This window comes from Necator americanus, chromosome X, assembly GCF_031761385.1.
Source record: "Necator americanus strain Aroian chromosome X, whole genome shotgun sequence".
In the NCBI taxonomy this organism is placed as follows: Eukaryota; Metazoa; Nematoda; class Chromadorea; order Rhabditida; family Ancylostomatidae; genus Necator; species Necator americanus.
Window position 1 is genome coordinate 18,741,039 of NC_087376.1, and position 14,606 is coordinate 18,755,644.

At 42.9% G+C, this 14,606-nt stretch overlaps 3 protein-coding genes across 4 annotated transcripts; 2 read left to right on the forward strand and 1 right to left on the reverse strand.

Annotated features, from left to right (window-relative positions):
* Positions 1-284: 284 nt before the first annotated feature.
* Positions 285-974, forward strand: RB195_024072 (uncharacterized protein; the record flags this gene model as incomplete). Of its 2 annotated transcripts, XM_064211733.1 has the most annotated exons (2): positions 285-431; positions 483-974. In XM_064211733.1, the coding sequence occupies 2 exons, from the start codon at positions 285-287 to the stop codon at positions 972-974; spliced, it is 639 nt and encodes a 212-aa protein (XP_064067613.1). The 2 variants fall into 2 exon arrangements, with proteins under 2 accessions (XP_064067613.1, XP_064067614.1); XM_064211732.1 differs by lacking the exon at positions 285-431 and having other exon boundaries at positions 594-974.
* Positions 975-1,523: 549 nt separating this feature from the next.
* Positions 1,524-1,997, forward strand: RB195_024073 (uncharacterized protein; the record flags this gene model as incomplete). The annotated part of the gene is made up of 1 exon (XM_064211734.1): positions 1,524-1,997. One exon carries the CDS (start codon positions 1,524-1,526, stop codon positions 1,995-1,997), a length of 474 nt encoding a protein of 157 aa, XP_064067615.1.
* A 2,462-nt stretch (positions 1,998-4,459) lies between these two features.
* RB195_024074 (uncharacterized protein) lies at positions 4,460-14,514 on the reverse strand (the record flags this gene model as incomplete). The annotated part of the gene is made up of 9 exons (XM_064211735.1): positions 4,460-4,570; positions 12,744-12,872; positions 12,941-13,024; positions 13,400-13,525; positions 13,576-13,708; positions 14,001-14,054; positions 14,144-14,217; positions 14,271-14,405; positions 14,491-14,514. The coding sequence occupies 9 exons, from the start codon at positions 14,512-14,514 to the stop codon at positions 4,460-4,462; spliced, it is 870 nt and encodes a 289-aa protein (XP_064067616.1).
* Positions 14,515-14,606: the final 92 nt, after the last annotated feature.

The following is a 14,606-nucleotide window of genomic DNA, read 5'->3' on the forward strand; positions in this document are numbered from 1 at the left end:
CAACCAAACAAAAGAACTCTGTGCAAATGCTGAAAACGATGAAAACATTCATAAAGAAAGAAAGCAAGGATTCAATCTAATGCGAGGGTCACACGTATAAGAAATTTTCATGTTGAATGCTTTTTTGTCGTGTTTAAATTAAGCTCTTGAACATCCTGACATGCTTTCTCTGGAACGAAGTTTAGAAACCTAATTGTTATTTTTGAATAGTATGTCACATCGGTCCTCCACAACGGTTTACGGACTCATAGTGGCGTGGAGGTGACTCTGGGCGTCGAACTGCGATGCACAGCGGGGTTCGTCCTCCGGCAGGGTCTCCCAAGCTGAGAAGGAGTTCGACACATCCGACATTCCGACTTCTCGGAATCGGAAGCCTAGCTAAGAGTAAACCACTGCTAAGATTCACCACCGTCTTGGCAAAATGTCGCAAGGTAGCTCTCTGATCCATATAGGTTGGGCGACGACCTGTGGTGAAAGCTAAGGTCACCGTGGCAGGGCTGTTTAGTTTGGGGAAAACTCTTTTTGCCACTCCAGCAAAATCACTGCCTCAGTATCCTGAACACTGGGCCCTGCCGTCTCCGACGTCGGACGGTATGGCGACTGGTGAGAGGCGACCAAATCTCAGGTTGCTCAGCACGTCATTGATTCTGGAGCAAAGCGACACACGCGCGACTCGCCATGGAGACTGTCTCAGACTATGTACTTACAACGAGAGAACAGTGTCCACAGACGCTAACCTGCATGCCCTTCTCGGAGCTGGAGAGCGTATCAAATTTCACGTGATTGCTCTGCAGGAGACGAAGTGCAAAAGGAACGACGTACCACAGATGAATGACGGTACACTCGTCATTCGTGGAGAGAAGGTTTCGTCGCGAAATGTAGGCAGTGTTGGTTTTGTTGTGTACCCATCTGTCGTCCACCCTGTCGATTTTTACGAGATCCTGTCACATCGTCTGGCCATTCTTCGCTTCTGACCCCTGCGCGAAAAACCCATCAGTATCACCAACATCAACAGCTTATGAATTCGAATTGGACCCGTCTTACGAGGAGCTTGAGGAAGTAATCCGCAACAAGAAGTCCTTCTACAAATCCGTCGTCGCGTCGGGAACTTCAACGCAAACTAGGAAAGGTTACAGAAGAGGAGCACAGGATCGGAAGATTTGGACTAAGGGGCCAGAATGAAAACGGCAATCGTCTCGCCGGGCTGTTTTCCGCCGCTCGCCTCTTTCATGGGAATTCTCTTTTCATGAGGAAAGATCCTCGTCGGTGGACATGGGAATCGCCCAGTGGCGCGACTCTTGCGGAGATCGACCACGTACTCACCAACCGGAGGTGATGTCTACTTGACGTCTCAGTAGTACCATCCTTTTGTAGTGGTTCTGATCACCGTCTCCTTCGTGCGAAAGAACATCTGCTGTTGGCAACGAAAGAGAAAAGAAGTCGTATGCGACGATTGCGTACTCGAAGACTCCTTGTCGCAAGGAGACTGACACATCAAGGAGGACCCAAACGTGGACTACGAGATGCTGCTCAGAGGATTACGAGCCTATGCTGAACGTACCTTGAAGCCGCGCACGACAAACTTGGGTCGAATTTCGAAGATCACCAAAGAATTGTTGGAAAGAAGGACTTTGAGGCTTAATCCGAATGCATCGCACATTGAGCGGTTAGTAGCAAACACTAGCTACAGAAAAGCGTTGCAGGAGGATCTCTTGAAATACAGGCAGAAAAAGATTCTGGAAGCAGCACAAGGAAGAACGAGTCTAAACAAGTGCCGCAGGGATCTCCGCGAATATAATATTCCGCTAGAAGCCTTGCTGAGCGAAGGCGGGACTCGCACGTCTTTTCGTCGTGAGATGGAAACCATTACGAAGAGGTTCTACTTGAACCTTTTCCGTTCATCAACTCCTGTGTCAAGCCCGATCATCCCCACTGGTGAACTCCACCACGGATTCTCTCTTCGGAAGTACGAGTCGCTATCAAGAGATGAGACCTGACACAGCCCCGGACCTGTTTTTATATCAGCAGACTTTCCTCGGGCTGTGGCCATCCACTTCATGTAATCTTAACAGTGCAAATAACATCCTACCTTCAGAAAGAAAGGATCCCAGACCAGTGGAAGACTTGGAAGGAAGACGCGAACCGTTCTTAACCATAAGAAAGGTGACCGAGAGGATTCGTGGAGCTACCGTCCGATATGCTTGCTGAGGGTGTTATACAAAATGTTCACCAAGATCATCCTCACGCGCATATCTAGCACGCTGGATGAAGCCCAGCCTCACGAACAAGGTGGATTCCGTAGGAGGTTCAGCTGCTTGGACCACACCCAGACCGTGTCGAGGGTCATAGAGGTTTGCCGGGAATACCGCCTGCCTCTTGTTCTAACCTTCGTCGACCATGAGAAAGCCTTTGACAGCGTAGAAACGAATGCAATACACAACGCCTAAGTAATTTGCAAAATAATACGCTCTGTGAAGTTAAAGTCAGTATTCTATTGCATTTTGCACCCTCGCAACATTCTTAGTGTGATGGTTCGCTCAATTCCGAGGCCCTGGAGGATTTGGACGGAGGGTAGATTAGTGCCTTCCTAAAAATTTGGCTGATGAAGTGGCAATATCAAATAGATAACCGACTAGTAACTGTGCTACTGTGCTACTCGACATACAAGACCCCTCTGCTGAAGATCCATCGTCGTGGACGCCCAATAAAAGAATCCGTTCTGTCTACGTTACATCTCTCATGATATAATCAGAACAGCATGGAGCTGTCTACTGCAACCAAATCTACAAATTGACGTGAGGGTCGTGGATACCATAAGAGAACCTCAGGTGTCAGCTGGTACGTAATCGTGCGTATGATCGACTCGCCACAAGTACTGGCTGCAGTTGTTTGCCCATATGGCAGAGGGCATGATATCAAGTGAGTTGCGTTGTATCAATGATGGTTCATCCTATCACGTGCAGAACTCCCACCGTGTGTTTGGGTAGAGGAGGGTCTAGCACTTCACAGAATCAGTGCTTTCCATCCCACTCTCAGCACCGCAGAATATGTTGTGAAAATTTCGAAATAGACGTAGAGTTACGATACTGTCCTTTGAATCGGAGATTATAACACGCAGAACGGTAGAGGCACTTTGAATAACTGTTAAAAGTCTAGAAAAGAACTGAAAGGTCGTTTAGTGCCTTAAAAAATCCTTGCTACTCACATTTGTGGTACGAGCTGGTCTGGTACGTAACTAGATTCAGCAAACGAGGTTTGCAATAGCTGCTGTGTTGTTTTTAGAGTTTGTCAATCGTTGGATGCTTTCTGTAAGATGATGAGGCCGTTGAGAGAGTAAGTCAACGCTTGATTTGATTTGCCACTGTCTGACGAAGGCAGTAACGCCGAAAAGTTAGCTGTTAATAGAGAAAGATCAATACAAATCTTGGTTACAGCTCAAGCTCACAAAAAACTGAGCGACAAAACGAAGTGGTGTTGATGACTAGGCAGTTCTGGCGTGACACTAAAATTCTTCCCATATGACACACTTGATAGCGTGTCCCAGGGCAGAGTGTGACGTCCTGCATCACATTTTTTTCACTGTGTTCACAGCGACAATACGACGGTGATTCCGCTCTCAGTAAATTTCTACCACTGAACCATCTTCATCGTGTTCTCAGGGCTACCTTACACTTACACTTTATTGAAGGCGCCTCCATACGCCCGGAACTATCACATGAATATTCTTTTCTTTCAACTTTAACTGGGCACGTGAGTCATCGTCGGCGAAGAAATGCCGCCATAATAAGATCTATTGTCGGATAAATCTTCAACTACGTTAACACTAGAATGGCGACTAAAAGTGAACACTACGGATAGAATCGTTGTTTATGAGAGCGAACATCACTTATATTTCACAACTATTATCATTCAAATGGCAGTTAACCACAAAAATAGAAAAAAAAAATTAAAACTAGAAACCTATGCCAAAGATAAACATCGCATAATGGCATTCCAAAAACGAGTGTTGATTAGACATTATTAATGAATATCTTGGGAGATGACAAAGCCAATTTTTTAAAGAAAGAAAAACGTAGCGTCAGTGTCGTATAGGTACGATTTTAAAGACATCACTCCACGAATCTGAGGTGGCACGGATTTAAGGTGGAGTATTCGTATACGGCCCAGTAAATTATGGGGAGGAGAGTGATTCCGTCCATTTCTTCCTAGTTGCCGCAAAAAACGACCCGGAAGATACGGCTTCGGGCGTTCTGGCGCACTTTTTTCTACAAGGAGTTCGACTGGAGCGCGCCAGCCTTGTGCGGCGCCGCGTCTTCCGGGCCGTTTTTCGGCAATTAGGAATAAATGGACGGAATCACCCTCCTCTCCATAATCTACTATGCCGTATACGAATACTCCACCTGAAATCTACACCACCTCAGATTCGTGGTGCCTTTAAGTTCGGAAGCGAAGCACACAGTCATATTTTGAGTGAATGGTCAATGATAGTATGAGAGTAAGTGCCTGGTTGAAATAGCATCTCCAATTGATCAGTTTCGACTCGGTGTCCTCCATATCGGTTTTTCAGGATCTGAAAAGATGGAGTTCAACCACCACTGAATAAGACACGAACAGAGCTTTACAAAGACGTTTTGGAGTGGATACTGAAGGTTCGACGAGTTATAGTAAAGGGATTATAAGAAGGTTCAGATAATAAGATGCTGTATTCATATGTGTATATACAATAATCAATAGCTGATCATTTGCACAAAATTCCTTTATCCACTACAGTTGTCGTCTGGTGTTGTCTTTTTTGGCCAGAAATAGCCCCTCCAATGGGGGGAGGGAAGGGTGGGTGGAGCGGTCGTTAGGTACCCGCAGCCGATTATCCTCTTCACCGATCCGATCACCTCTTCTGCAGTGCCTGCAGGCTGTCGGTAGGCCAGAGCAGACATATCTTAGGTTAGCTGTGACCTCTAAGCCACGCCCATTCACCACCACATCTCAGAGTAATAGAGTGACTTCTAGGAAGGTTCAAAGAATAAAATGGCAGCAACGTACCGACGTAGAAAATGAAGATGCTAAAAGTGCAAAAACGTAGATGATTTGTACAAAAACAAAACAGCATCAGAAGACATGAATGAAGCTGAAAACGTTCCAAAATGAAACTTTAAAAGTGTAAAAACGAGAACCTGGTCGTTGGAAAAAGTAGATTTGTGATTGGAAAAACTTTATAGAAGATATAGACATATACTTGTATTTAGAGAGCGTATTTAATGCATTAGTGCATTGTTTTTATTTAATACTGCATTAGTTTGTAAAAATTTCGATTAGTTTATTTCGCTCAAATAAAACACTATTATTTTCTACTTCTGGCATTTCGAGTGCAATCTTCCGCTGTATCTCTATACGCAAGCGATCGATAGTCCGTACAGAAGCAATACCAGAGATAGCATGCTCCTGTGAGGTATGTTTCACACCCCAGACGATAAGGGCCGAAGATGCACGATGTGATGGGCGGGGCATAAGGCGAACGCAGCGCAATTAACGATCGCCGTTGCCAGTCGTTTCCCCTAAGGATAGGTTGTCGCGGAAGCTGCGGGAAGCTAACGGTACGCACCCCATCCAATGGCTATTCTCACGGATTCTCGATGTTACTAGTATACCGTTGGCGCTTTCAGCACACATATAAATGTAAATAAACAAATTAATAAATGTGGATTTATAATCATGCTATATAAGAAGGAGCTTGTTCTATCACGTATATATATATATATATATATATATATATATATATATATATATATATATATATATATATATATACATATATATGCATACTTTTATTACCTTTGCCTTTATTATAATGTACACTTATTTAACAGGTGGGCAGACCTCATCCCCTGGCGCGATTACCCGCACCCTAGCAGGTGTGCCATCCTTGAACATGGTTCCGCTTAACCTTTTCGATCTTTTGCGACAGCTTGCACAAAATCAATCCATTCGTCGCTATCCCATATCCTGCGAAACCTTACGTATTGCCTGAACTGCCTATCCACGTTGAGTGTACTGAAGTCCTCTTCACGACTACAGTCTAGAACTTCCGTTTGCGGCCAAGTAGCTTGCTCCAGCTGAACCTGATAAACTCCTCACAACGCAGAAGTCCTCCTTCTCCACAAGTAGTCAAACGAAAGCCTCTTCTTTACTGTAAGCGGTGCTACCCAAGCCTGCGATCAGTACTTCATTACGGGGGATAGGTAGACTACCAACTTGACTTCATTGGCAAGGTCGATCACAGGCACTTTGTTACGAAGTTAAATGCAGAGCTGACCTTAGCGCATCTTTACTGAACACCTTTCTTGTAGCTGCCATTGTTTTTCAGCATGCATCCAAGGTAGCAGAACTCACTGACGAGTTCGATCGGTTGTCTATCCACCCTGATTCCCGTCCGAGTTAATTCTGAGTTACAGTTAATTCCTGCTAATTCGGCATTCAAATCACTGACCAAGTGCTCGCGGTCGACCCCCATCAACAACGATGTCAAGCTGTGGGTCTGCTTGACCGTAATTTGTCCCACCATGATGTGCGGATTGGAGCTTTGGGCAGCGGGTGATGGAAAGCTTAACAACATTGAGCGAAAGCTGTTTATACAATTGTTGAGCTACTTTCTCCGATGGTGTGCCATAACGAAGAACGTTACTCGGAAAGTGGTATGATGTGCTGGCGGATGACTCGTGAAAAACAAAATTTTGCCTCTCCTTCTGAAGTAGTCACAAAGAACCGTGTTCGCTTCTCTAGTCAGGTTTCAAAGAGATCGTCGGATCATCTTGTTCAAGTTGTCCTGAGGATTCTTCAAGAACCAAACCGAAATCAGAGTCAAGCGTGCGTTAAAAATTTCTTAGTAGCAGGTCGTAAGAGGGGTGTCGGAGCAGGAGGCGGTCGTAAGGTTTGTCTAAAGACGAGAAAAAAATGAAGAGAGCAAGACAAAAAAGACAAGGTGTTGGTCGATTTCAAATAAACACATATCAAGGGATGCAAAATACTAGAAAAATAGATGGCGTGAAGTTTTCTTCAAAGATTTCGCTGGTATAATTCCACACCTTTTGGTCTGGGACTAGTTTGGGAAAAAGCAATGAATTGAAGTGAATTTCATGCTATGAAGACTTGGAGCGATTTGTAGAGAGATACATCTTCTATATTCCTATAAAGTTTAGTGTTTCTAGCTTTCCCGGTTTTTTTGAAACCTAATTGAGTAAAATTCTGAATCTTGCTTGAAATTTCCGAGTTCTTCTCAACTAGCTTTTGAGAGAACCAGAAGACCTACAGAGACCAAAATTTGCAGTTATGGGGTTTCCTTGATGCTCTATCGAAATGTACCAATATATCGAATTTTTTCAATCGCTCTACCGTAATCTCGCAACTTGGAAAGTGCGAAATTCCAAATTTTCGGCCGATCTGTATGTATTCGAAATTTGTATGACTTCAAACAAAGTCCAATGACACTGCTCCTAGTTTGCAAAAATTGAACTCGGTTTGAAGTGTGTTATAGAAGAGAATCTTTGCAATTGTAATTCATTTTCATTTCCTTCCAGGTTGTTTTCTTTCTCTCAAAAGAAAAATGATAAATTTATTAACTTGTTCTCAACTAGCTTTCAAAAAAAAACAGAGGATCCATGAAAAAGATATTTTATTTCATGGTAAAAAAAGAATCCGACCAGTCCAGCAGTAATTTCCGATCAGGGCCTGGCTCTATTCACTGAAATGATCTCCAAATAACAGTTATATGCGGCAAACAGTGTTTTAAGTAAAATTTCAAAAAAATGCCGGTGAAATGTTTTTCTCAGTAATTTTTTTCGGTTTTGCAGAAATCAAGATTCCGACGGGGATCGAACTATTCATTGCCTCCAATCACTGTCAATGAGTAAAATCGTCTGTAGGAAGTAAAAAATGGTGAGAAAATGCCTTTAGAATGCGTTCTGCTTCAGTATTACTTCTTTTTTCCACTTCGCAGAAATGGGACAATTCCGGTGGGGATCGAACTTTCATCCGTTCGTTTTCATTTTCGATGAGTAAAATTGTGCGCAAATAGTACGAAACAGTGTAAAAATGGTTTTATAGTGTTTTCTCTGTTGCTCTCACTCGCACCACTCTATATTAGTGTCCATTATATAATAATAGTATTTATTAGTGTTTGCTATATTACATAACTTAGATTTATTCATTAACCGTCCAGTTTGTTTCTTTGATCCTCTTTACTATAATTAACCAGTCTGAACGTCCGGCTAAAGCCGGACTTCAGAGTTTCCATCGTGTTCGATTCGATCCTCTTCACTTATCAGTGAAAATTAATAGTAATGGCGTCTGTGAAATCAGATTTCTGTTATACAAACAACGCTTTGTTCCTCTTTTTAATAACAAATAAAGGCAAAAGATTAGATGGATTTCCTTCTAAACGCGTCAGTTCTACATTTGGAGAATATTCAAACATCAGCTTCAAACACTCCTTCGATGAAATACAATATAGCGCTAATTGAAAGCATTTCTCAAAATTGTCAAAGAATGATGTTTTAACGTAAGATGACGTGAACACTATCATCGTACTGATAAAGATAACGTTCCACGTCAGATCAGGTAAACCGTCGGCTACTATTTAGGCAGCCGTTTGCATGGTGTTTCCACTTCTTGAAGAATGCATGTTACCAAGATGAGGCAGACCTACAAGGAAACATATACACGGAGCAGTCATAGAAACGAAACGCAACACGGGCAGTGGCACCGATTATGAAGCGGTCGTAACACCATCCACCCTACGCAGGATGCACACGAAGTTATTGCGCACCAATCATAGAAGCCATCGCACCCCTTCCATAGCTATCCGGCACCGGGGCACCAACTCGACGCCGTGGGACCCATCGCACACCATTATAAAGCTTTGTGGTACCGGCGCTACAATCCGACGCCGTGGGACCCATCGCACACCATTATAAAGCTTTGTGGTACCGGCGCTACAATCCGACGCCGTGGGACCCGTCGCACCCCCTTTTTGGAATTTCGTGACTGACACACACACACACACACACGACAGAATCAGCTTCTAATATACTAGCTATACACTAGTCTGATCGTCCGGTTAAAGCTATAGTTTTCTTTCTAAACGCATCAGTTTCACATTTCGAGAACCTTCAAACTTCAGTTCCAAACACTCCTTACCATACCAATATACCATACATACATACCAATATAACTTAGTTACTTAGATACTTAGATGGCCCGTCTTCATTGGACGTGCGGGCCCTACCATCTTTTCCACTCTTTTCGTTTCCTCGCCATTGTCATCCAAGATGTTCTCAAATTTCGTGAGCGACATTAACGAGGTCGTTGAGCCGTATCCAGCTGAACTCCACAGGAAACCCTCTCCGCTTCCTTGTTTACGTTATTAGGTGGTCTAAGGTCATGTCCATGTTGTCCTAAGGATACTCGCACATTAAAACTGGAAAAGTTCTCCTTGTCGAAAAAAAGGTTCTTGGCGGAGGCGGTAAAAGAAGATCTGAGGACGATCGGCGTTAACAGGCAGTTCAGTCAAATGTAAAGTTTTGGAGATTACCCAATGGCAACCGATTGACAAAACATCAACATCCTTCCTGACCTTCTGAAGTAGTCACAAAGAAACGTCTTCAAAGTGGGTGTTACAGCCCAACGCGGCTATCCGCATCTTCGTCGGGGTGTGTCCTCCTTAAACATATCCGAGCCTATCCTGTTCCATTTGCAGCTCGCATAAAATCTATCATAAAATCCGCCGCTATTTCATGATCTGCGATTCTTTACGTCTCGAATAAACTGTCTCGGGTCTTCTTTTACCATTTCCTTCCAAAACCTCCTTTTACATCTGGGAAACTTTTTTCGGCAAGGTCAAGCGTGTACTTAGAAAAAAACCCTCCTGAAAAAGACCCCCGCCCTTCATTGAAGACCTTCCAGAAAACGACCCGAGTTGTCAATATCGTCAAGAGCCGTCCCTAGTCAACGTCACAATCACTTTCTGTTCCACCTCCTATTCCTAGCATCACCGTTTCTTTTTTTACATGTTAAATCTACAGTGTCACACCACGCTCCTCAGTGTGGCCTATGCCATTATTGCTAGGAATTGTGATTTGCCTGTCGCTCTTCACGACCTTGAGTAACGGAAGTATTTGTATGCTACCCCTTTCAAAACTCAAGCGTGTGACGAGATTTTCCGTCGGGGGTCGTGAAGGGAGGGGTCACAGAGGGGATCATAAGGGAGTGGAGAGTTGCGCAGTAGTTGAAGGGAGTATATCATGAAAATCAGGGCAAAATGTGTAATTTTATATAATTGTACGGAGTGCGTGTGGCACAATCAGTAAGAGGTTCCGTTGTGTGTGCACGATTGATGGTTCGGAACCGCCCAGGTTCGAAATCGAAACCTAAACCCTTCATCCCTCCCTCCGGGGTCGATAAATTGATACCAGACTTGTCTGGAAGGATAAAAACGCTGACTTCATTTATCGGCTGTCCCCGCACGTTATTACATTATATCAAAAAATATTAATATTAAAGAACTGCATATATTACAATGAATTATATCAAGGTTTGTGCGTAGGAGAGTTCAACATTTTGTTTTAACAACACACAATGTGTTGATATTGTGACAGTGGGACCGTCCAGGTTTGACACCCCTCTGAGCCTAATTTTTACAGTAAAGGTACAAACTTGATGCTACTCCAAGAAAATGAAATTTTGATATCACATAATTTTCAGCAGTTTAATCGTGGGTTTAATAAAATTTAATGGCCAGAAAAGCTCAGATTCTGTGCATTCGGTTTTGTTATGTTTGAAAGACTACAAAGAACTTTGTGATGAAAGCACCTCGATGAATAATTTAGCTAGTATTTCATAAGAGAAAGTTTCCCACCAAAATATGCAAAATAGTCGCACCACTGTTTTTTCGGTACCTCATAGTTTTTTTTTATTTAGATGGGAAGAACTGAAAATTCCGCGATTTGTTCTCGATATTTCCCACCAAAAAGTTGAGAGAAAAGGTGATCCTATGGACCCCATTTTTCTCTTTGTCGTCATGTTATGTGCTTTAGTCACTATTTAACGATATTTCGTAGATTTTACTATTTCAACATCATTTCAACAAATATATTTTCCCTGCTATTTGGTTCTCTCAGCTACCGAAATTCACATTTGCCATTTATTGCCCTGCTAATTTTCGACGTTGTTTTTTTTTTCAAAACACATGAAATTTCTATTATATTGAATTAGCAGTAACGGAGAACTGTGGCAACAACTTTGGAAGGGGTAGGGGGGAGGAGGTAGAAGGTATTTGAGAAAGCCGTGTTCCATCACCACGCCTGACACGCCCCGCAGCAGCGCGTGCGCGCCCGTACGTACGAGATACCCTTCTGGTTGCCTTTTTTCCACTAGCCACGTCCGCTACACTTACATGCACATGATAGACTATATATTACCAGCCTGAACGTCCGGCTAAAGCAGGACTTCAGGCTTTTTTGGTGTTCGCTTAACTCGCCTTCACCGATCTATAAGAAATAACAATAGCGACATTATTTGTAAAATTAGAATTGCTTTTTTTTCTATCAACGCTCTCTTCAATTTTTTTTTACCCGAAAAGCTACGCATAGATTAAAGATTTTACGGTTTCTCCCTAAACGCGTCAGTTCTTTATTTGGAGAACAATCTAACTTGATTTTACATCTATGTTTCTCTCAAATCTCCATAATTTGGAAACATTATTCAAAGTATGAGTTTCCTCCGTTCTCAACTATTAGAAAACAATAATGTGCTAACGTGAAATGACGAATATCACTATCGTAGTGGTAAAAATAACCTTCAGCGTCAGATCGCGTAAACTGTTACCTACCATGTATTGCATAGTAGTATCACGGAGATATGCTGGGAAATAGATATCCGAAGGGACCATAGAAACCCATTCTACCGCCTTGGGGCTCCCTCGCAATAATCCGACGCAGTGGAACTTGTCTCTCCCCACTCCATAGCTTTCTGGCACCGGAGCACCATTCCGACCCCTTGGGACTCGTTCCACCTCAATTTCACAGCTATCTGGCTCCGAAGCAGAAATTCGTCGCCGTAGGACCCGTCTCACCTAATTTTACCGCTTACCACGTTGAGGCTCCAGCGCACCAAACCGACGCCATGGTATCCGTCTCCCTCTCTCTTTGGAATTTCTTGAGTGAGACACAAACACAGACGCCCACACGTGACAGAATAAGCTCGTTATTACATAGTTTGCAAATTTGGAAGTAAACATATCAAAGGCAACATACACGGATGTTAGACAATGGTGTGATACACACACACAATGCTTTGCTGCGCTACATGAAACACGTATTTAAGAAAGAGCGCAATGGTTGCAATGGTCCTACCCACTGTTATTTTATTGCTCGTGCACGATAAAATGTGTAAAACAGTCATTCATTCTTGCCCCCCCCCCCCCCTTCTCGGGCCCTGGGAATCTGGAAAAAGCCGGAGTTTTTTTCCAATGTGGAATATTAAAAGCAATAATCGACATTCCAACGTTTTCCTGTGTACATCATTGCACTAGGTGTCTATGAAAGTGTTGGTTTGTACCAAAGCTGACAACGAAAACTGAGAAGTGCCTTTAAATTCCATACCACCGAAGACGACTTGAGATTTTAGAACTTTGAACTGGTGTCGACTACGCAAAATTCTCTTTTTTTGAATGGAAAGGGCTACCCTGAACTCACGTAAAGGAATTTCCTGAACTTTCCGCGATCACGGTCATCACGTCTTCTTTGTATAGCAAGAACATTATCTGCTTCCTGCGTTACGCGCGTCGATCCTCCAAAATGTTGTATGTCGAGATCGTTGTCGCTCTTAATTGAAAGCACCCATTCGGATTTGTATTAATTCATGTTCTAGACGAAATTGAAAGGTAATTTACATCAGTTTTTCTCGGGTGGACAACCATCGTCACGTGCACGCCATGTTGCGATACAAGAGATCTCATGTGACCCACAAACCGGTCCTGAAACTTAGTATGTAACTTTCTTAATGTAATTCATTTGCAAGTCTTTTGCTTAATGCGGAATGAACATTGTGTATAAGGCCTCTAGGATCAGAAAAACAAAATATTATAGTTTTAGCACACAAGATTTAATTGTCCTTCTTTTGTGGGTTGTAGAGTTGGAGAAGCTTTAACTATAGAAACGTTGCCTAGCATACACATTATAAGATCAGGACTCTACATGAACTTCAGTAGACATCCGAAGGTTATCTTTCGCTGCCTTCGCTGGCAGCTCATCTCGAACCAACTCTCTCATGCGAGTAGATGCGGAACTGGCACTTATTCATCACAGGAGGCTGCTCACCTGCATATAACACAGAACCTGCAACAACACACCTGCATAAAAAAACGTTCTAGGCTGCTTGATTGTTCATCACTCATTGTTGACTGGTTTACGAGGAACTGCAAGTTGTCTATCACAACATGCTGACAACCGCTATTGATCACCTGGCCACGGATAGCCTGAAGAGAGAGATTCTAAGACGTACATGTATTACATTTCCATGACTAACCGATGCAATCTGATTAATGCTCTTTTCTCTAAATTCGGTGGTCTTCATTATAGCCAGCGGTCCCTTGGTACGCTCGAATCTATCCAACCACATATCAATAGCGCTGCTGTACTCAACACGATAAAGTGGTACCCTATAAAACTAATCATGTACATCTGTACATAAAACTTCAGACAGATTTCCAACAAACTATGAGCTCGCACATGGAAACAAAACCATTCATCATTAATATGACCGCAAATTGCTCTAGCGCAGTGAGCATTGAATCGGCACAGTTCAAAATTAAGTCTGATTAGACCGGTCATGGCGCTTTCTTTTTGCAACTGTCATTCGTTCCAGAAAATAGAGACGATCATAGAACTATGCAGATTCATTGAAGCATGCAAAAACTTTAGACATTATCATAGACTACATAATCAGCTCACTTGATTCCATTTTTATATGTGAGAGTACGCGCCAGACTTCGAAGGTGTGAAGGACTAGACAAATACTCAATTTAAGATTTTGAACTCAAATGAAATGAAACTAAAGGAATTTGAAGCAAGAAAAAATTCGGGAGATACCGCACCCAGCATATTGCACGAGCATCCATTTCAGTATTTTCTCCTCCGGCATTTCAAAACTACAGAACAAGGTTCGCACCTGCAACGCTCAAATAAACCTATGTTTGTTAGAAACCTTTGTTAGAAACGGACCCCTTGAGTGAATAAGTCAAGAGCATATTCACATAGGAATGTGGTTTTTCCGAATCCGGTTCCACCTGTAAGTACAGTCAGCTCACCAGGACGAAGACCCAGCAGGTACTTGTTGAGAGAAGCAAAGCGTTTCCACTGAAAAAGGTGAACATTAACACAGACGTTATTACTAGTAGAAAATAGGTGGTCGTTGGCACTGGGAGAATGTTCTCAGTCGTACTTGGGACACCGCTAGAGCTTCCATCGAGCAGTTTGCGAAGAGCTGTTTGCGAAGATCTGTTCCTTATCAAATTTCGTGTCAAAAAACGGTATATAGCAAGGTAGCGTAATGACAGC